At 27.4% G+C, this 19,747-nt stretch overlaps 9 protein-coding genes across 9 annotated transcripts; 5 read left to right on the top strand and 4 right to left on the bottom strand.

Annotated features, from left to right (window-relative positions):
- Positions 1-17: 17 nt before the first annotated feature.
- On the bottom strand, positions 18-3,081 carry T552_02770 (hypothetical protein). The gene is made up of 7 exons (XM_018371299.1): positions 3,009-3,081; positions 2,670-2,962; positions 2,547-2,621; positions 2,469-2,500; positions 2,185-2,419; positions 1,879-2,140; positions 18-1,831 (listed from the first exon to the last, which is right to left on the bottom strand). The coding sequence occupies exons 1-7, from the start codon at positions 3,034-3,036 to the stop codon at positions 57-59; spliced, it is 2,700 nt and encodes an 899-aa protein (XP_018225104.1). The 5' UTR covers positions 3,037-3,081; the 3' UTR covers positions 18-56.
- A 520-nt stretch (positions 3,082-3,601) lies between these two features.
- Positions 3,602-4,460, bottom strand: T552_02769 (hypothetical protein). Its single transcript, XM_018371298.1, has 2 exons — positions 3,949-4,460; positions 3,602-3,899 (listed from the first exon to the last, which is right to left on the bottom strand). Exons 1-2 carry the CDS (start codon positions 4,412-4,414, stop codon positions 3,646-3,648), a joined length of 720 nt encoding a protein of 239 aa, XP_018225103.1. The 5' UTR covers positions 4,415-4,460; the 3' UTR covers positions 3,602-3,645.
- Positions 4,461-4,648: 188 nt separating this feature from the next.
- On the top strand, positions 4,649-5,577 carry T552_02768 (hypothetical protein). Its single transcript, XM_018371297.1, has 5 exons — positions 4,649-4,751; positions 4,806-4,832; positions 4,879-5,022; positions 5,072-5,211; positions 5,308-5,577. The coding sequence occupies exons 1-5, from the start codon at positions 4,693-4,695 to the stop codon at positions 5,529-5,531; spliced, it is 594 nt and encodes a 197-aa protein (XP_018225102.1). The 5' UTR covers positions 4,649-4,692; the 3' UTR covers positions 5,532-5,577.
- A 209-nt stretch (positions 5,578-5,786) lies between these two features.
- T552_02767 (hypothetical protein) lies at positions 5,787-8,833 on the top strand. The gene is made up of 14 exons (XM_018371296.1): positions 5,787-5,956; positions 6,003-6,125; positions 6,171-6,310; positions 6,356-6,662; positions 6,713-6,768; positions 6,819-6,959; positions 7,018-7,095; positions 7,140-7,274; positions 7,321-7,470; positions 7,520-7,556; positions 7,603-7,732; positions 7,777-8,320; positions 8,367-8,699; positions 8,746-8,833. Exons 1-14 carry the CDS (start codon positions 5,833-5,835, stop codon positions 8,785-8,787), a joined length of 2,340 nt encoding a protein of 779 aa, XP_018225101.1. The 5' UTR covers positions 5,787-5,832; the 3' UTR covers positions 8,788-8,833.
- Positions 8,834-9,014: 181 nt separating this feature from the next.
- T552_02766 (hypothetical protein) lies at positions 9,015-10,843 on the bottom strand. Its single transcript, XM_018371295.1, has 8 exons — positions 10,724-10,843; positions 10,635-10,674; positions 10,558-10,589; positions 10,411-10,490; positions 10,343-10,363; positions 10,097-10,296; positions 9,288-10,042; positions 9,015-9,243 (listed from the first exon to the last, which is right to left on the bottom strand). Exons 1-8 carry the CDS (start codon positions 10,796-10,798, stop codon positions 9,061-9,063), a joined length of 1,386 nt encoding a protein of 461 aa, XP_018225100.1. The 5' UTR covers positions 10,799-10,843; the 3' UTR covers positions 9,015-9,060.
- A 357-nt stretch (positions 10,844-11,200) lies between these two features.
- T552_02765 (peptidyl-prolyl cis-trans isomerase) lies at positions 11,201-11,998 on the top strand. The gene is made up of 5 exons (XM_018371294.1): positions 11,201-11,390; positions 11,440-11,507; positions 11,572-11,599; positions 11,647-11,823; positions 11,879-11,998. The coding sequence occupies exons 1-5, from the start codon at positions 11,250-11,252 to the stop codon at positions 11,951-11,953; spliced, it is 489 nt and encodes a 162-aa protein (XP_018225099.1). The 5' UTR covers positions 11,201-11,249; the 3' UTR covers positions 11,954-11,998.
- Positions 11,999-12,212: 214 nt separating this feature from the next.
- On the top strand, positions 12,213-15,237 carry T552_04180 (hypothetical protein; the record flags this gene model as incomplete). Its single annotated transcript, XM_018372231.1, has 13 exons — positions 12,213-12,255; positions 12,298-12,525; positions 12,563-12,734; positions 12,781-12,957; positions 13,003-13,276; positions 13,320-13,422; positions 13,468-13,743; positions 13,786-14,138; positions 14,188-14,316; positions 14,358-14,621; positions 14,662-14,793; positions 14,839-15,070; positions 15,119-15,237. The coding sequence occupies 13 exons, from the start codon at positions 12,213-12,215 to the stop codon at positions 15,235-15,237; spliced, it is 2,502 nt and encodes an 833-aa protein (XP_018225098.1).
- A 332-nt stretch (positions 15,238-15,569) lies between these two features.
- Positions 15,570-17,555, top strand: T552_04179 (hypothetical protein; the record flags this gene model as incomplete). Its single annotated transcript, XM_018372230.1, has 5 exons — positions 15,570-15,602; positions 15,648-15,755; positions 15,801-15,858; positions 15,886-16,718; positions 16,800-17,555. 5 exons carry the CDS (start codon positions 15,570-15,572, stop codon positions 17,553-17,555), a joined length of 1,788 nt encoding a protein of 595 aa, XP_018225097.1.
- A 514-nt stretch (positions 17,556-18,069) lies between these two features.
- On the bottom strand, positions 18,070-19,539 carry T552_02763 (hypothetical protein). The gene is made up of 7 exons (XM_018371293.1): positions 19,372-19,539; positions 19,159-19,296; positions 19,027-19,107; positions 18,858-18,980; positions 18,563-18,814; positions 18,374-18,508; positions 18,070-18,322 (listed from the first exon to the last, which is right to left on the bottom strand). Exons 1-7 carry the CDS (start codon positions 19,492-19,494, stop codon positions 18,116-18,118), a joined length of 1,059 nt encoding a protein of 352 aa, XP_018225096.1. The 5' UTR covers positions 19,495-19,539; the 3' UTR covers positions 18,070-18,115.
- Between the last annotated feature and the right edge of the window lie 208 nt (positions 19,540-19,747).

Here is a 19,747-nt window from a genome sequence, read left to right as displayed (position 1 = left end):
GACCAAATATATTGATCTTAAACAATTGTAAAAAATATCTTTTATTACATTATATATTATCTCCATGGTTTATTATTAATCTGTGGCTTATTTGATTCACTTCTTTCTGCTCTAGATATACTAGAAGGATCTTTTGTCTCCTTTAAAGCTGCTGCAGGGTTAGAAACTCTAACAGAGCCTCCTATTGAATTTCCCACTGTAAAAGTACGACTTCGAGGAGATTCTTGTGTAGGACTAGATTTCAGGTTCTCTTTATCGAATTTTAATCTCCTAAGTATAGGTTTTGTAGAAATTTCAGTTATGTTAGAAGACAATCTATTTTTTTTACAAACTCTGGCAATTATTTTATCTGTTTTCTTTAGAGCACTTTTTAGTTTTGGTGAATTAATATTTTCAATTAGGTTTCCAGTTTCATAATCCGATTCTATAAATGAATTTTCCTGCTCATCTTGATTAATATGAGAAAATATGGTATTATCTTGTTCCGATAACGTATGATCATGACTTTCTAGTGAATATATTGGGGTTGTTTTAGGTGTAATATTGACTTTCAAATCAGAAAGAACATGAATATCTGATTCAGTTAAATCATCCTTTGTATTGTTAATTTCGGTATCACTTTGTTGATCATTCCATCTAACTTTTTTCTTAAAAACGCTTTTTCCTTTGTGAAACATAACATTTTTCTTTGGAGTATGTACTTTAAATGCTTTTGGAGATTTAATTTGGAAAGGAGACGAAATTTGAAGATATGGTTTCTTAAAACATGCGCTTAAAAATGGAGTAGACGATTTTATAAATTTGTTTGTATCAGTTTCCCCTTCAAAAAAAGTGTTTGTCTTCGACGAAAATTGATGAACTATGTCTGCAAGAGTTTTACAAGAAGATTTAAACTTTTCTTCTAATGAGACTTGAGTCATAACATTTTTATCCTTATTCTTTAGAATTAACGCACAAGTATTTAATCCTTTAAAACTTGATTTAGCAAATTGCTGCATCATGGAGTATGTTTTTTCCATTATTGTCTGAAAGTTTGCTCGTTCTTTCAAAAGAGTATCTCTTTCAGATGTTATCTTTATAATTTTGGCTTCTTTTAAAAATAAATTTATGAATGTTTCATTGAGACCGTCTTCTTTTAATTCTTTTAAAATTTCATCACATGCAGCTTCAAAATCTCTATTCATAGTAGTCTTAGAGATTTCTTGAAGACTAATTTGACGTTTATTCCCCAAATTATTCAATAAATCCTTAGCTAATTCTTTTGTAAGTTTAAATTGTGAAATAGTTTCATCATCAAAATTTGAACTAGATATAATATCGAAAGCTATAAGCCAAGAATTTATTGTTTCAAATTGATTTTCTAAAGATAGTAGCAAATTTGCATTTAAAAGATATTGTTCTTTAAGTGATGATAATTTTTCAAATGTTGTATGTAGCTTATGAATACCCTCATTTAACTTGATATCAAAAAATGCATATTTCTTAGATATTCTATCATTTTCTTCCGATTTTTTGTCTTCTAACTTTCTTTTTAACTCAGAAACTTCTTGTCGTAATTCATAAATCGCTTTAACATATTGACTGACATGTCTATCCACAGTAATCATATTACGAGATACCTTGGTTTTTATATTCTTAGCACGATTTCCATATTTTAATGTATTATGCGTTTCATCATAATGAGTACTACAAGGACTTACACAAACAATCATTACAGTTTTACAATTTCCTCCTAAAGAAAATTTCAAGAGTCTAGTAAGTTTTGAATCCCTATAAGGAACATGATTGCGTCGATGAGGATCACAAAGTGCATTAATACAATTTCCCAATGCTATTTTTATTAAATCATATATTTTTAATAAATTTTTATAATGCTACCCAATAATGATCTATTAATATTGGCCCCTTCAAGAAGACGATCTCCCCTATTCTTTGTTACAGATGCTCTTTCACTTCCTGCCAAATCAATAATAGAAAGAGTTGCTCCAAAATGTTCCTCTGAAATATCCGCAGTTCGCGGTTTTTGAGTAACATTAATTTGTAAAACAGCATGTGATCTAGAAGAAACAGAATTCGCCTCTGTAGGTGATATTGTTCTATTCGCATTACCCCTTAAAATAATTTCCATCACTTCATCAACCTTTTTTATGTTAATCTAAACAAAAATCGATTCAAATATCTTACAGTTTGTGGACGATAGGATGTTAACCCTGATACTGCTATTTTCTTATCTGAATCTTCTCTCAATGAAAGAGGTTTCGCTGCAGATGATGGAACTAAAAGATCCCTAATACTTTCATTATATATTTCCAAATATGACATAGAGATTTCAATAATTTTTTCATCTGCTAATGATGTCATTTTATCAAAAAGCTCTTTCATTGTTAAAAATATAATTCCTGGATCCTCTGGTGACCCACTATTTTTTTTCATTAGACTAATAATTCCCTTCTAAACTATATATCTACCTTATAGTATGTGTTTTTCCACATCCTGTCGCCTAAAAATATTAACTAAAAAATATTCAAAAAAAATATTAATTTTACCCCATATGCAAAAACCGTAGCATTATAACCCTCTAATATCCCATCTAAAAGCGGTTTTGCTGTATTTTCATATACCTATTACAAAAATTATACTCTTTTTTCTTAAAAAAAAACTTTCTCCACCATTTCTTGCGTCGCATTCTCATCAAAAACTCTATCAAATGTATATTTCATCTCTTTAACCCTCTTTCCCGCTGATAATAACGTCTTTTGAAATCGTGCCATAGGATTAGTATCCGCCGGATCAAATATTAAAACACGTTCATCTAAAACTTGAACAATTCGTCTTAATCCTTTAGATGTATTCTTATAAACCGGCCCTCCTGTAAATGATCCATCTCCTATAAATGATGTCATTTCATTATTATTTATCTGCAGTTGAGATGTTTCTTTAGGATTTAATGGACGAACCCTCACTAATCATATTCATTAATATCCTTATTTCTCTTAATATTATCATACCTGTCACCGAGATTGATGAACTAGACATCTTATTAAGCGCCAGCAATGGCTTTTGCCAAAGCTTATCTTAGTTTTTATTAAAATTCTTAAGTTTTTTTGAAAAAAATAAGAAGCTTTATCGAAACTAAGTGTTGGTTGTGTTGACAACAAAGTTGCTATGGAAACCGAGTGACCATGAGATGAAAAGTTGAAAGATTTTACATAAAAAGAGGTATTTGAATAGATAACAGAGTGTTTTGTAGTATAAGAAAAAGATATGAATTGAAAATGATGTATTTTTGTTGAAAAAATTTGAAAGAGAAAAGTGAAGATAAAGCGTTTAGATAAGTGAAGTAAATAAGAGATAAATAAGTGAAAATAAGATGTTGATATATGCCTAGTTTGTATTTTTGAATGATGAGAAAAGATTTGAAATGAATGAATAATAAATATTTTTGAGTGTAAAAAGATTGTATTTGAAGTAGTTATGAATCAAATAAGATGTATGAGAAGTTGTATGTATAAATATAGCTTAAATGAAAAAAAGTTAGTGTGAAAAGGATCTAAATATGGAAGAATTATTAAATAGATCATTTATAAATAAAAATATACCATAATAGAAAAGTACCGTAATATAAATAAAATAGATAATATAATATTAATTGTTTTTATCGTATAAAGTTAAACGAGAGTATTGTTCGTCTAATGAATATGTTTCATTCTTTATAACATCTTGCATATCCGAATTTCTATTAGAATCATAATTATCATTTATTTTATCTTTTTGAACATCATTTTCTATAATAGTTTCTTCACTTTGTTTAATAGGTATATATTGTTTTTTATTATCAGTAAAAACATCGTCAAAATTATACATTTGCACATATTCTTCAGGAACAAGGCCCGCATCTCCTAATTTTAAATTAATATCGATCTATACCTTTTTATTAAATTAAAAAACCTGTTTCTGGATCAACCGCAACTAGCCATCCTTGTTCATGTCTATATGAAATCCATATCTTTTGTCCTCTTACTAATGCAAATTCATTTTCATGCTCAGGTATAAAATCAAACAAAGCAACTGCTTTGCCATATATTTCATCCTCCGATTCTTCCAAAACTTTATATGATTCCATATCATTAATTTCTCTATTTTTAACTGTAGAATCAAAATATTCTTCTTTTAATATTAAATCTTCATCAATTTCCAAATCATCGTCTGTAAATGAGAATTTCATACATGAATTTATTGTGTCTTTCAAAAAATCATATTCCAATGGTGATTTATAAAACCGAGGATCATTACATGAATAGGCATAATCCCTATAAATTGTACCAAAAATATCTGTTTGTAACCATTTACTTGGTAAACTTTGTCGTTTTTCATAGAAATCTTCTAACGACTTTTTATTACTTTTAATTTTCATATTATAATCTATATTTCTATAAAAATATTCTTTTAATTAATAAATTCTTAAGGTTTTTCATCTATTTTTATTAAAATATTAATTTTTTTTAAAAAAAACCGAACCTATTAATAATATCAAAAATATTAACTTAAATTTATTAAGAAATTATGCTTTTTATTGTTTCTTAAAGGAATAATGTATATGATTTTCATATATTAAAGTAATATTGTTTTATTTGTTTTTATATCAAGTGTTATATATAATATAAATTATTTTTTTGAATAGAAAAGGAAAATATGGCAGAATCTAATACAAAATTTGCAATTAGTGTTATTTGTGCATCAAATCAGAACAGGTAGCTTTAAATTTATTAAAAATTTATATATAATTATTAAAATGATATATATAGAAGTATGGAAGCACATTGTATACTTAAGTAAATAGTTTTAAATTATTTATAATAATATGTTAAATTATTATAGAAATGCAGGATATAATGTAAGATCTTTTGGTACAGGTTCAGCTGTAAGACTTCCTGGACCTTCTATAGATAAACCTAATATTTATCCATTTGGAACACCTTATGATCAAATATACAATGAATTAAAGAATAAAGATATAAAATTGTATCAATTCTATATAATAAAATAAAATATAATTTTCTAATAATAACAGATATACTGCAAATGGTCTTTTAAATATGTTGGATAGAAATAGAAAGATAAAAAATTCTCCTGAAAGATGGCAAGATAATAGAGATATTTTTGATATTGTTATTACATGTGAGGAAAGGTGTTTTGATACTGTATGTGAAGGTATAGTTTTCTTCTATATATATATACACTTATATATATCTATATATACCTATATATATATAGGCATATATATATACACAATATTAACTTCATAAGATCTTATTAATCGAGGACAACTCATGAATCGTATAGTACATGTTATTAACGTTGATATTAAAGATAATCATGAAGAAGCTGTCATTGGTGGGCAAGCTATTTTAAAATTAATTAACGCCTTTGCTTCTTCAAATTCATTGGACGATAATATTTATGATATTCTATCTACTTGGCAAAAAAATCATCCTAAACTATCTCTACTTCATTCTCTTCATTATCAATAATCTATACTCTATTTCTAACGTCTTTTCTACTTTTTTTTCAAATTCAAAAAAACACTTTAACTATCAACAATTATACTCTTTATTCATTCAATTCTACTCGTCTACTCCTTTACTTATACATTTTTAATCTTTTTTAATTTTCTCTACTACAACTGCACTTTTATACCGAACGACTTGGATTTTTTCTTAAAATTTACCTCATAATAAGCAACAAATATCAGCAAATACAGACAGATAGATCATCATACAGGCCTTTAATAAGAGATATAATTGAATAATATAATATATTTATGAATGAATAATGGTATATCAAAGCAGTAGAATCAATACGTATGAAAGATCAATGGTGAATCACCTTGAGGAAAAAACAAATATTATATATCATGCAGCATTTAAGCAATTTTTGAAGTCTAATGTTAGAAATGGTAGGGGTTTTATATGGGATATAATGGATAAAAATGATGGGAATAGAGGCAGATTCGCGAAATACAAAAGCCCGAGAAAAACTTACATATCTTTCTAAACAACAATTTTATGAGCTATCTACGGATGTATATGATGAGCTTATACGTAGACAAACGAAGAATCTTGATAGTAAATGTTTTAAATGTTTAAAAAAGTGTATAAACGATTTTTTAGCAACATTTTTGCAGCCGTGTGAATCATTTCATCCTAAAAGGAATCAGGCACGTCAAAAACTGTCTACACTATCTATATTACGCTTTTTGGATCTTCTAGGGGATGTATCATTTGAATTAGAACGAAGATTTCCAGAATTAGTAAAATTATTGATATATTTATTATGTAATTTTTAAAATTACAAGGCAGAAAACTCAACAGCATCTAAGTGTAATGAGGTATACGCAGAACCATGTATTCAAACATCGGAACCTACGAATATGTTACTTAATTCGGGACTGTTAGTTCCAAAAACATTTCATCCAGATACAATTATTCCAAACAAGTCTGTTATGATTGAGGAAGGATCTGATGCGGAAATTTCACCTATTAAAGCGTCGGGTTCATCGAGTTCATTTCGTTTAGACGCAGCTGCTTCACAAGAATTATCTAGAAGTTTAGATAAAAAGACCGAAGATTATAATCTTAGGTTGAAAGAAATAAATTATCATGGTATTTTAATTTTCTTTTTACAAATGTTTAATTTTTACATTTTTTCTTAGAAAATATAATAAGTTGCAAAAAACAAACAATTAATGATAAAACCGAATCCATAGATGTAATTCTAAAAAATATAGATTTAATTAATTGTTTATTAATACGTTTTAGAATACACTAAAGAATGAGCCTACAGCAGATTATGAACACCGTATAATTACTCTACAAAATAAAATATTTTTTTTCGAGTCTCAACTCAATATAGTTAATGCAAAATTAGCAGAATCAGAACAAGAACTTTCCTTGATTAAAGTAACAATATATTACATATCTATCTATCTATCTATATAATGATTTAACAAAACTCTAGAAAACATATGAAAAAAATGTTGAGGATGAAATACAGTTAAGGAAAAAACTTGAAATTAATCTAAAAGAGCTTCAACAGGTATTTAATATTTTTATTTTAATATTGGTTTTTTAAAATATTAGTCTAATAAAAATCTAAATGAAGAAATACAAATCCTTAACAAAAAACAAGATACACTGAATAAAAATAATGAAAAATATCAATTATTACTTCTTAGTTATGAAAAATTAAAATCCGAAATGGAGGAACAACAACGAGTTCGTATAATTTACCATATATATATATTCATTAACATATTAATAGGTTACGAATGAGGTTAAACGTGAAGCTAGAGAATTTCTTAAAGAGATGAAATCTTTATCGGAGAAAGAAACATCTTCATGGCAACAAATCGAAACATTATCACAACAAGTATCTTTTCTTCAAGATGAAGTTAAAGAATGGAAAAATCAGGTTTTATAATATAACTCGTTTGAAAAAAAACAGACATTAACATTTTTAGTATTCAAAAGTTAAATCCCAACTTCTTGGTTTGAAAGGTATATATTCCATATATAGAGACAGAGGGAGAAATGACAATATTAGCAACATCTTATACTCAACCTTTAAAATTTAAAGCAAATTATGAAAATTGCATTGAAGAGCATGGAGTAATTAGCAATATTGCTATCACGAATTTCCAAATTGCAATAGACGATCTTTTGCATGCTGGAAGGTTATTTTTCTGTTTTAATTCATTCTTGAACTAATAAAAAGTAGATCCTCGGAACATAAAAGTGTCCTAGAAGCTATGAAAGATGTAATTGTATCAATAAAATCAATAAATATGAACTTAGAAGACAATAAACATAAAAGTATATTTGATGATCCACAAAAGAGTTCGGCTATTGCAAAATTAAAGTCAAGAATGTCTGCTACTACTAATAATTTAATGATAGCTTCTAAAAATCATGCTCTTAATAAAGGGCTAGGTCCTGTTAGTTTATTGGATGCTGCAGCGTTTCATCTTACTGCTACTGTTATCGAATTAGTTAAGCTCGTAAAATTGCGACCTTCAACTCCTGCAGATTCGCAGGAAGAGTTGAATGATAATTTCGATAATATCAAAGAATTACCTATAGATTTATCTTTAACACAAACTAATTTAGATGCTCCAGAAGACAAAACACCAGAAATATTATCAAATGATGCAGATATCCCTGATATTTGTTCAACAAATACTGATACTTCAAAAATGCCGAAAACTTCCGTTCTAAAAGCAGTAATAGATTCCGACTTTGACAATAATTTAGATGATTTTAAGGTTTGAAAAAAATATTTTAAATACGTGTTAAATAATAATAAAATAGATTTTCTTAGAAACAAAAACAGAAGATATTGTTGAATTAATACAAGCTTTTCTTTCGTCTATAAGAGCTGATGCCCAGATAAAAAAACTAAAGGACCATATGACAAAAATAACAAATATTGTTCAAAGTCTGGTCTCAAAAACTTTTCAAGTTATAGCAATAGAAAATGATGAGAACCTAAGAGAAAAAATATCAACAATAATAAATGGGTTAATAAATTGTTGTTCTAGATCTGAAGAACTACTCGGTGATAAAATTGAAAATATTAATATTGATAAATCATTTAAACAAAAACTAGCAGGAATCGCATTCGATATTGCTAAACAAACAAAGGTAAATTTATTTTAAAGTTTTTTTTTTTTTATGTAATTCTTTATAGGAATTACTAAGAACAATAAATGGTAATAATGAGAATGCATAAATATAGAAATATAAAATTCTAAATAACTAAATATATTGGCACAAACTTATAATGTACATATTACATTGGTTTATACTTTAAGCAATAATAATGCGGGCTCTCATATGTAGTTAACATGCTAATTGAAATATTGGCATATAAATGTATCACCGTTTGCAAAGTATTCATTTTTATACTTGAGTTATTCTGCGATATTTCTAGAAGATTAAATCAAGTTTTTTCCAAAAAAGAAATCTTAAAAATGAATTCTAACATATTTAAAATATTTCAATTTTAGAGAATATTATCATTATGAGAAGCAGTAACCGTAAGAGATTTAGCTTCATTTGTAATAGATTTAACCTCTTCAGTAGATGATTTATTAATGTCTTTAAGAGCAGCTGTCCATATACTACTAAATGCATCATTTGGTTGTGTATTTAAAGACTTTAAAGAACCAAATTCAATGATATCATCCTAATTTGATTAACTATTATCCAAAATAATAACATGTTTTTTACCAATGGTTGCTCAGTATTTTTTTTTTTATCAAAATTACATATTAAACTATCCTCTTTAGATTGTAAAATCAAGGAACAAATATCTAATGACTGGTCTCCTGTTTGATTTGATTGAATAGCACACCTTTTGGTTAATGATGAATCATTAGACATTTGACTAGAGAATAATAAACTATTATCTTGTTCTGAATTTACGCTTTTGTATTCAAAAGGAAGTGATGCACTTTGAAATTCATCAAACTTGTCATCTGTACTAGAATTTAATGATTCACTAGGTGCCTTAAAACTTAGATATCTACGTGATTCAATTCCACTAGAATTAAAAGAATCATTCACAAAAGGAAGCAAATCCGTATACGTATTTACGGTATTTTTACTATTTATTGTTGACGCTTTCAAATTTGTATTGCTTTGATTATTTTTCTGTTGTATACATGATTTATATTGTGTATCATCATCAAATTCATTATATTCTTCAAAAGTAGATATAGACGCTTTATAAATCGAATTCTCCATACTATTATAACTCCCTATTTTCGTTTCATTATTAAATCTTCGATCCCCATAAAACGTTTCATCATTATATTCCGCACAAAATGATTTAGTTCTTCCAAACCCTTCATATTTATTACATTTATTATCATCTGATCCAACTCCTATATATCTTTCTTTATTGCTTCTTGCCTTTTTTCTCTCTTGTTTCAAAAGATCATTATCCAATAACAATTGAATCAATTCTTTCGCCCTATTAGAAACTATTTCTCTGTATAAACATCCTTCAAATTATCTTCCTGTTTTTATATACTAACCATTAACTCCTCGATCTTTTCCCTTGTTATCAATATAATGAAAATTTCGAAGAACTTTAATAATAGAAATATGAGATCTTGCATCATCAATCACCCGTTCTGATCCATGTTTTACAAGAAACTCAAGCAATTGAAGTGCTTTATATATTTGTCTCCATTCCCCCGCCGATTTTTCTGTAAATCTCCGGTAGATCATCGTCCTATATATCGATATTATTTCAATCCTTTTTTTTTAATTAAACTAACATAATCTCATTAAAAGCCGCACTATATCATTCAATTAACCTCTTATACTGTATCCTTTTCTCTCTTACTAGCTATATGTTCCAACTGCTATTTCCTGCATTAACGTAGTACTGGCACCCCAAGGCTCATTATTAGTCGCTTCCCTAACCTTAAATGATTAACCCTAGTCCTGACCCTAACCCTAATCCAAAGATAGTTTCATCTATTCAGCTTACCTTAACTTCAATCTCATTATAATTCATAACAACTAAGTTATTAAGCCAAGTATTTTATTTTTATTAATATTATTTACCATTTTGTGCCTTGCGAAATATAGATTTGATATCATAAAGCTATTGTAAATGTTAATAAATGCTGAAATATTTAAAGATATGTTATTACGCTTATATTTGAAACACGATTAACAATTTTATCGAGTCCTAATGAAGTATTTTTTCCTAATCTTTGACTTTCCATAGTAAAAATGATGAAAAAGTATGGAAGGGTTTGTGCCTTTTTTCCTTGTCAGAATGTAAAGAAAAATAAACAGACCTAACCCTAAAATAGAGAGACAACCCTAACCCGGAGGTACTACCTAACCCTATATATCTGCATAACCCTGACCCTGACCCTGACCCTGATATAAACCCTAACCCTTAGAACAGCCGACATCTAACCCGACCCTAGTTTGTAACCCTACTATTTACAACCCTAACACTGCCCTATAAACTCCTTTCTAACCTCCATTTTACTCCTCTTTTTTCGAACACACCTATCACATGATAATGTGTTCTGTTAATCACGTGATAATATCACGTGAGAACATACATAAATATTCTCGTAGTTTCGATGATGAAACGCTTCTTATAAAAGGCATTTCTTGGATAAAAAAAATTCAAGTTTTTGACTTAAGAAGAAGTTAGTAAAAATGAGAAACGTTTATTTTGACGTTTCTTCTGGAAGTGGTCCTTTAGGAAGAATTGTTTTTAGATTATTTGATGATGTTGTTCCTAAGACAGCAGAAAATTTTCGTGCACTCGCTACAGGTGAAAAAGGATTTGGTTACAAGGCAGGGTTTATCTGTTAGGGTTAGGGTTAGGTATTTACATGTAAATTAGGGTTCTACTTTTCACCGAGTTATTCCCAATTTTATGATTCAGGGAGGCGATTTTACTAGACACAATGGGTATTTTTCTTATTTCTTATTATTTTTTTTGTTTATATAAAATTCTTATGGTTTTATATTATAGAACGGGAGGAAAATCGATTTATGGTGAAGTGAGTTATTAAGGGTTAGGGTTAGGGTTTTAATATTGATTTATCAGAGGTTTCCTGATGAGAATTTTGCCTTGAAACATGATAGACCAGGGCTTTTATCAATGGCAAATGCAGGACCTAATACTAACGGATCTCAATTTTTTATTACAACAGTTGTAACGTCATGGTTAGACGGAAGACATGTTGTTTTTGGTGAAGTAGTTGAAGGAATGGATGTCGTTAAAGTATAATATTTATATTTAATTATTATATTTTTTTTTATTAATCGAATTTAATTAGAAAATCGAATCTTATGGAAGTTCAAGCGGCACTCCGACTACTAAAGTAGTCATTCAAGAATGTGGAACATTATAAATTTTGATATTTAATTTTATATTAAAAAATTACAAAATATTTTATAAAATAATTAAAATATAATTTTAAAAATTTATATTAATATAAATTTTATATATTTTGTTTTACGACGTTTAACAATATTTCATGTATAAATATGAATCGATGTTTTCTAGTTTTCTCCTATTTTTTATATAAAACACTTTCCCTCTTATTTATACTTGTATCTACTAACATCGAGACGACTAAGTTTTTAGAGAGATACTAAGAAAATACAGGAATGTTATTAACAGATGGTTTACTTGAACAAAATATTAGAAAACGTTAGTGATTATTATTAATTATAATATTTTTAAATACTTCAGACTTTAATGATGCTCAAATATCAACAGCAGCTCACCGGAAGTTAGTTAATTCATTATTACATATACATGAAGAACAAGCAGAAAAGAAGGGATTAGAAGGAGAAATAGAGTTTACTAAGGAATTCTTAAGAAATATATTTAAAATTATACCTTTAAAGAAAAAAGAACCAGCAGTAGATCGTATTATTAAGTTTTGTGCACATTATATTCAACATATTCAAGAAAAAAGTATATATATTTAAAGAAGGAATTGAAATAATGAAAGAATCAGAGACGTACAAGCAAAACGGGGATGAATTAGAAGAAACAATAACATCTAGATTGATAAGAAGCTTATTTGATCATTTATTACCGGGATTAGAGTCCAAAGATAAATATGTTAGACTTAGAATATGTCAAATTATTACGTTGGTTATAAACTGTATGGAGGAGATTGAGTAAGAATTAAATAAGGGAAAATATTTGATATATTTAATGTATAAGTGATGATTTATTTCAATTATTGAAAAAAGCTCTTGAAAAAAGATTAAGAGACAAAGAACCGTCTATTAGAGTGCAAGCAGTGATAGCGGCATCACGTTTTCAAAATTCAGATGAAGATGTGAATAATGATAGTATTAAGAAGATTTTTTTACATCTTATACAACATGATTCAAATGCGTAAGAGATATTAACAAATGTTTTTATTTTAATATTATAAAACAGAGAAGTAAGGCGTTCAGTGATTTTGAATCTTGAAAAGAGTGTAGAAACATTGCCTTTTATCATTGAAAGAGCTCGTGATGTTGATAGTATAAATCGCAGAACTATTTTTTCTAGAACTCTTCCAGAAATGGGTGATTTTAGACAACTTAGTATAGGTAAACGAGAAAAAATTCTGAAATGGGGGATAAAGGATAGAAATGATCAAGTTAAGAAAGCAGCAACAAAAATGTTTTCTACGATATGGATTGAACATGTGAATAATAATCTTCTTGAAGTATATATTTAATTTGTTCATGCATAATTCTTATTTAAAAAAGTTATTGGAGAGATTGGATGTTATAAATAGCAAAATTGCAGAGGATGCCATGAGTAGCTTTTTTTCTATGAGAATTGATGTTGTCAAAACTATAACATTTGATAGTAAATTGATATTTAATAATTTGAAAGAATATAATATCATATTAGGTGATTTTTGGGAAAATATTACACCTGAATCTGCTTTTTTAGTTAGATGCTGGAATGACTTTTGCATTAAAGAAGGATATACTCATCTTTTAGAAGAAAAGATTCCAGAAATATCAAAGCAAGCATTATATATAGAAAAAATATTAGAGAATTTTGAAGATAATACTGATGAAAATAAACAAGAGTTAGAATTTATACTTGAACAATTTTTACTTATTATAAAAACAACTGATTTTAGTGATGAGATGGGAAGAAAAAAGATATTTAATATTCTGCGTAATAAGTAACATCTTTATTAATTAAATTGATATTTTATAGAAAATAATATTCCCAATTTTGTTTTTTCTGAAAATCTCATTACTCATATGGTGGAAGTTTTTCAGAAAACAGTGTCAGACGAGCGTACTTATGCTAAACTTTTAATGGAAATCATATTGGATCTTTATGATTCCTTAGATATACGAACAAATAAAAATAAAGACAACAAAGATGATGTTAGATCAGAAGATTCATTTGTTTCTGCAGTATCTAATCAAGATAATCCTTCTTTGTATATATCAATTGATTCTATAATTACAGCAGAAACAGAGGTATCTAGCGAAAGTCATAAAACACTTATTATTTTTAGATGTCTTCATCTTACTCAAGTTATGCTTGAGAATATTGAAAAAGTACGTATTAAAATTCTTAATATTTGTTGCATCAAATTTATAATTAAAGAATCTTCAAAACAATTTCGAATTCATTGAAATACTTCATAATCTAATTATACCATCTGTAAGAAGTCATAATGCTGCTATTAGGGAAAAAGGTCTTCGATGTTTAGGATTATATTGTTTATTAGATAAAGTAAGCATGTTTTTTGGCAAAGATTTATCTCAATATTATAGAAACTTGCTAAAGAAAATTTGGCTTTATTTTGTCATTGTTTAGTAAAAGGTCATGATTCTTTGCAAATTGAAGCAATAAAAATCATAACTGACATATTTATGTGTTATAAATATGATGTTTTTGATGACTCTTCTACAGATTTACACTCAATTCAATTGTTATATGAACAAATATTACAAAACACATCGAATTCAGATATCATGGCAACTACTGTAGAAGCCGTTGCAAAATTAATGCTAATATCTTTCTTTGATGATCCAAAGGTACTTAACTTTTCAAATTATTCTATAACTAATTTCTAAGCTACTTAAAACTCTCATTATCTTATATTTTCATCCTGAAACCTCTTCTAATTCACATTTGCGTCAAATTCTTGCTTATTTCATTCCTGCTTATTCTTATTCTTTACCAAAAAATCAATTCTCTCTCCAAAAAGTTGGTATCTCTTATTTCTTTTTCTATCATTAATACATACATTAGATTTTCGTACCTACTTTACATGACTTATCTCAAATCTTCGAAAATTTTGATGACACTGAATCTATTTCCTTCTCACAAATAGCTCTTCAAATGATGGATTGGATCGATCCAAAAAAACTCGTCAATTCTCATCTATCTAATAATCTTTCTTCCTCTTATACTAAAACAAATGAAAATATTTATTTATCTCTAGCAAACGACATATGTACTCAAATTTCCGCTTCTTATAACAGTATCTCTCTCTTCTTCTACTTCTTATTTCACTAATTTATTCTCTTAGAAGAAAAAAGAACTCTTTCTTCCCTACTAAATAAACTTCATATCACTCATGCTTCTGATCAACAATTGGCTCTTTCAATTCATTCAACAATAAACTCCATTCTTATGGTAACCTTTTAAATACACCATTCATACATTGTTTTATTCATTGATTTACTTATTCTATAGAAAAATAACTTGGATTCTTTCACTAAAAATTCTCTAATCAAATTTTCTACTACTTTACACAAATTCATTCTTTCTAACTAATAATATCAAATACTCTAATTCATAATTCTATTCTATGTTTTTATCTTATAAATACTCTTAATCTATTTTATTTATTGCTTATATATATAACCCAGTCTTTATTCTCCGAAGCTTAAAAAAAGTCAGACGTCAAAGAGAATTCTTAACAAGTTTATTAAGAAAAATAAAGGATTTTTTAATCTTTTAAGGCCAGTTCTTATGTTATGCCACTTCTAGAGTCGTTAGATTCTATTATAGTTAAGATATATATAAAATAATCATAAGAAAGTTAATATATAAAGATTGTCCATGGATCAACATGTTATGAATGTGGAATTGGAGGGTCTAAAGAGGCGCCAGAATTGATTGAATTATCATGGATTCTTGTAGATGCAAAGACATTAGAGGAGGTAAATTTTTGGGAGGGTAAAACAAGGTAGTAACGAGTAATATAGCAACATAAGGAGGATTTTCTTGTAAGGCCGATAAATACACCAATAACGAATCTTTCTAGTTAATAATAATAAATAAGATAAAAAGGGAGAATCTTATGTATTTTTATAGAATTTATTGCTTTGACGTGGGAAAATATACAGACGGCGGGGACATTTCGAGAAGTTATCCATCATTTTGTTACATTTATTCAAGAAAAGTTAATTCTTAATAATAAAGATTTTATTTTTGCGGCATTTGATGCAAAAAAACTGACGATCCAACTTCCGAGAGAAGCTAGGGATAAATCGGTTATATTACCATCGTATTTGCAGCATCCTAGGATCTATGATTTGCATACAGAGTATTCTCGTTGGCAATCTTATCATCCAGAAACATTAATCTATCGATCGTCCAATATTCCACATATTCGAAAGATTTTGGAGACAGATGTGCACTCATTGTCACAATTTGCTCAGCCGAATTTCAAGGCAACGTTTGAAAATACGTCTCCTAGACGAGCAATAGACGAATGCTTAGATTTATTACATATATTTAAAAGTCTTGTAGAAAAGTCGAAATTTGTAGACAAATATCCCGATATTTTTTCGAGGCCATTAGATATGAGAGCGGATGTTAAGGCATTTCTAGCTGAAAGATCATGTATTTTATATATGGCGGGGTTGCCTTATGATATTACTCAATCAGAATTAGAAAACTGGTTTACACAGCATGGAAGTCATCCTATAGCATTTTGGACTTTGAAAACACCTGATCAATGCAAACCTACAGGTATTGGATTTGCAATTTTTTCATCACATGAAGAAGCAATAAAAAGTCTTGTAATAAATGGAAGGGCTATAGGAGATAGAATCATCGAGGTTTCACCTAGCAGTGGCCGAGTGCTAGAAAGAGCAGCAGAAATACTTATACCATTTCCAGTATGTCATTTATGCTTTTTTGCTTTTTTGTTTTCTTGTTTTTTTTTTCTTTGAAATAAATATCTAATGATTAAAAAATAGCTAAGTAAGAACAAACCAAGACCGGGTGATTGGAATTGTCCTTTTTGCGGATTTAGTAATTTTCAAAGAAGAACTGCTTGTTTTCGTTGTTCTTTTTCTACTTTTCCAACAAATATAAATAGTGATCCTATGATGGCATGCTCGTATATTTCATTGGGAGGGAATTTACCTATACAATCATCTGTTTCAAATACAGATCCATCATTTTCCTCATATCCATCGGCTCTTAGAACTTCCACACAAGGAGGAAATGTTCCTTTTCGTGCAGGTGATTGGAAATGCAAAGCAGAAGGATGTGGGTATCATAATTTTGCAAAGAATACAAATTGTTTAAAATGCGGTGCAAACAAAAATACATTTATCATTCCAGACCATAATGTTTCTTCATCTTCTTTATCATCACAAATACAACAACCAATTTCAAATCCAACAAGTTATCTCTCAAATTCAAAGAATCCTACTTATTCGCATCATATGCAACATGTTCCATTAAATACAACACATAACAACTTTTACAGGTCATCTATTTTAACATCATTTTCTCCTTTAAAACAACCGACAGTTCCTATAAACAATGAAACTATTGTTCAAAGTAATGGAAATATCATAAATAAAGAAAAAGTAATAATAAATAAGAATCATGAGAAAGAAGCAAATACTTGGCATTGTACATCTTGTTTTTTTATAAACTTGAAATTTCGTAATACTTGTTTGCTTTGTGGCACACCTATTTCAAATACGCCTACATCTGTCTAATATAACTAATTCTACAACTATTTAGGGAAATTGTGATATTCTTGAACGCTTTAATGAAAATATGAGTTCTAAACTACTTCATGAAGATCTTAAGGTATTGATAATAGATGATAATAACAGTCAGATAGATATAAAAAAGGATATATCTTCAAAAATGACTTTATTGCCTTTAGATTTTTGGCTAAAAGATAATTTTGGAATATATTTTAATGAAATACAAAATAGTCAAAATATTATCGGTTAGATTGAGTAAAGAATCATTTATCTTGTGAGTTATAAAGAATGTTTTTTTTTGATTTTTTCAATTTTATAATATTTAAATATGCAATATTACAGTACAAGATATTAAAATAATTTTGGAGCATAATTCTTATCTAAATATATATTTAGTATATTATCAAGTATATTTATTTTAAGAATTAATAATTTTTAAAATACTAAATATTATAAATCCCATCTATCTAATAATTTAAATACAAAATATAAAATCTTACCCCTATTTAATAATTTAAATGCAAATAATATAAAATCTATCCCCTATTTAATAATTGTTTATATACTTATTTAGATCTTTGATATATTTTATCAAGAAACGTAGTAAAAACCTTTTTTTTTAATCCACGAGATTCATCTATTTTTGAAATCAATTTAAGAATATTATTAACCGCTTCTTGCTCATATTTCTCAAATTCTTTAGATAGCTCTAATTCATAATATATTTTTTTGACAATTAGTTCAGAATCTGTATTCCTTCTTCCATAATTTTCCTAAATAAATTATTAATTTATTAAAATATTATTTTTCTAAAAAAAAAATACCTCTAAAATTTTGCGTTGTAAAGGATTTGCTTTTTCTAATGCCTTATTAATTAGCCATGTACATTTATTTTCCATTATATCTGTTCCTATTTTTCCTATAACATCTGGATCACCAAAACAATCAAGAAAATCATCCTATATAATATTTATATTCATATTAAAATATAATTTATAATAAAAAATATTTACTTGAATTTGAAAATATTTTCCAAGAGGAACTAATATATTTTTGGCTTGCTCTAAATCATCTTCACTTGATATTCCCGCCATATTCATAGCTAATACAACCGGTAAATAAAATGAATAAAATGTCGTCTTAAATTCAATAATAAATGAATGTCTTTCCATTGAAAATCTTGATAAATCTACATTATTCTCTGGTATATTCTCCGGTGCTGTTAAAAGATCCAAAAGTTGCCCAAATTCCGTTTTAAATGTTGCCTACTCATCATTACCTTCTATTTTCTTTTCAATCTTTTCTAACATCATGAAAATTCTCCATTAATGTTGTATAATATGGTTCTTCCTTAAAATATTTTTTAAGTAAAAAAAATATTGACGACTCTAACATAAATGAATCGTTAATCGCAATCATCCCAACATTAGGCTTTACATTTCACATTATTTTATGTATAAATCCTTCCTTTTCTCACCATCAAATACCAACAACATTGGTTACGTCTTGTTTTTGATTGATCCATCATATCATCTACTACAAGAAAAAATGCTTGAAGCTATTCCTTTCATTATATTCTATTTTATATCTTAATTCTTTTCTTTTTTACCAATTCTACCGTCCATCCAAGAACTGCTGCTTTTTTATATTCTTCTTCACTTAATGGTCGTTCTAATAAGATTTCATATGAATCAATCACTGAAAGACCACGACTAAGTTTTCCTCCAAGACAGTTATAATGTAAATTCTATTTATCATTAATATTTATTAATTAATATTAATTAATATTAATATTTATTAATAAATATTAATAAATATTAACCTTCATAAACCAATCTTTACCAATCTGAGGAATATTAAGAGTTGTTAAATAATTTTCAAGATCTTCAACAATTAAAGGAAAAATATGTTCAAATTTTTCTTTTGAAGTGAGTGATTTATCCATAATAAAAGGTTTTAATAAGAAGAATAAGAAGAATAAGAAGAATAAGAAGAAGAATAAGAAAGAAGATTAAACCGAAAGAAGAAAGTTAAAAGAAGTTAGTAAAAAGTTAGTAAAAAGTTAAAAAGACGTTAAAAAGACGATAAGAAAAAGTTAAAAAAAGTTAAAAAAAAAGTTAAGACGTTAAAAAGAAATTAAGAAAAAATTAATAAAAAATTAAGAAAAGTTAAGAAAAATTAAGAAAAATTAAAAAAAG

This window comes from Pneumocystis carinii (genome assembly GCF_001477545.1).
Source record: "Pneumocystis carinii B80 chromosome Unknown supercont1.12, whole genome shotgun sequence".
In the NCBI taxonomy this organism is placed as follows: Eukaryota; Fungi; Ascomycota; class Pneumocystomycetes; order Pneumocystales; family Pneumocystaceae; genus Pneumocystis; species Pneumocystis carinii.
This window is presented reverse-complemented; position numbering and strand designations above follow the sequence as displayed.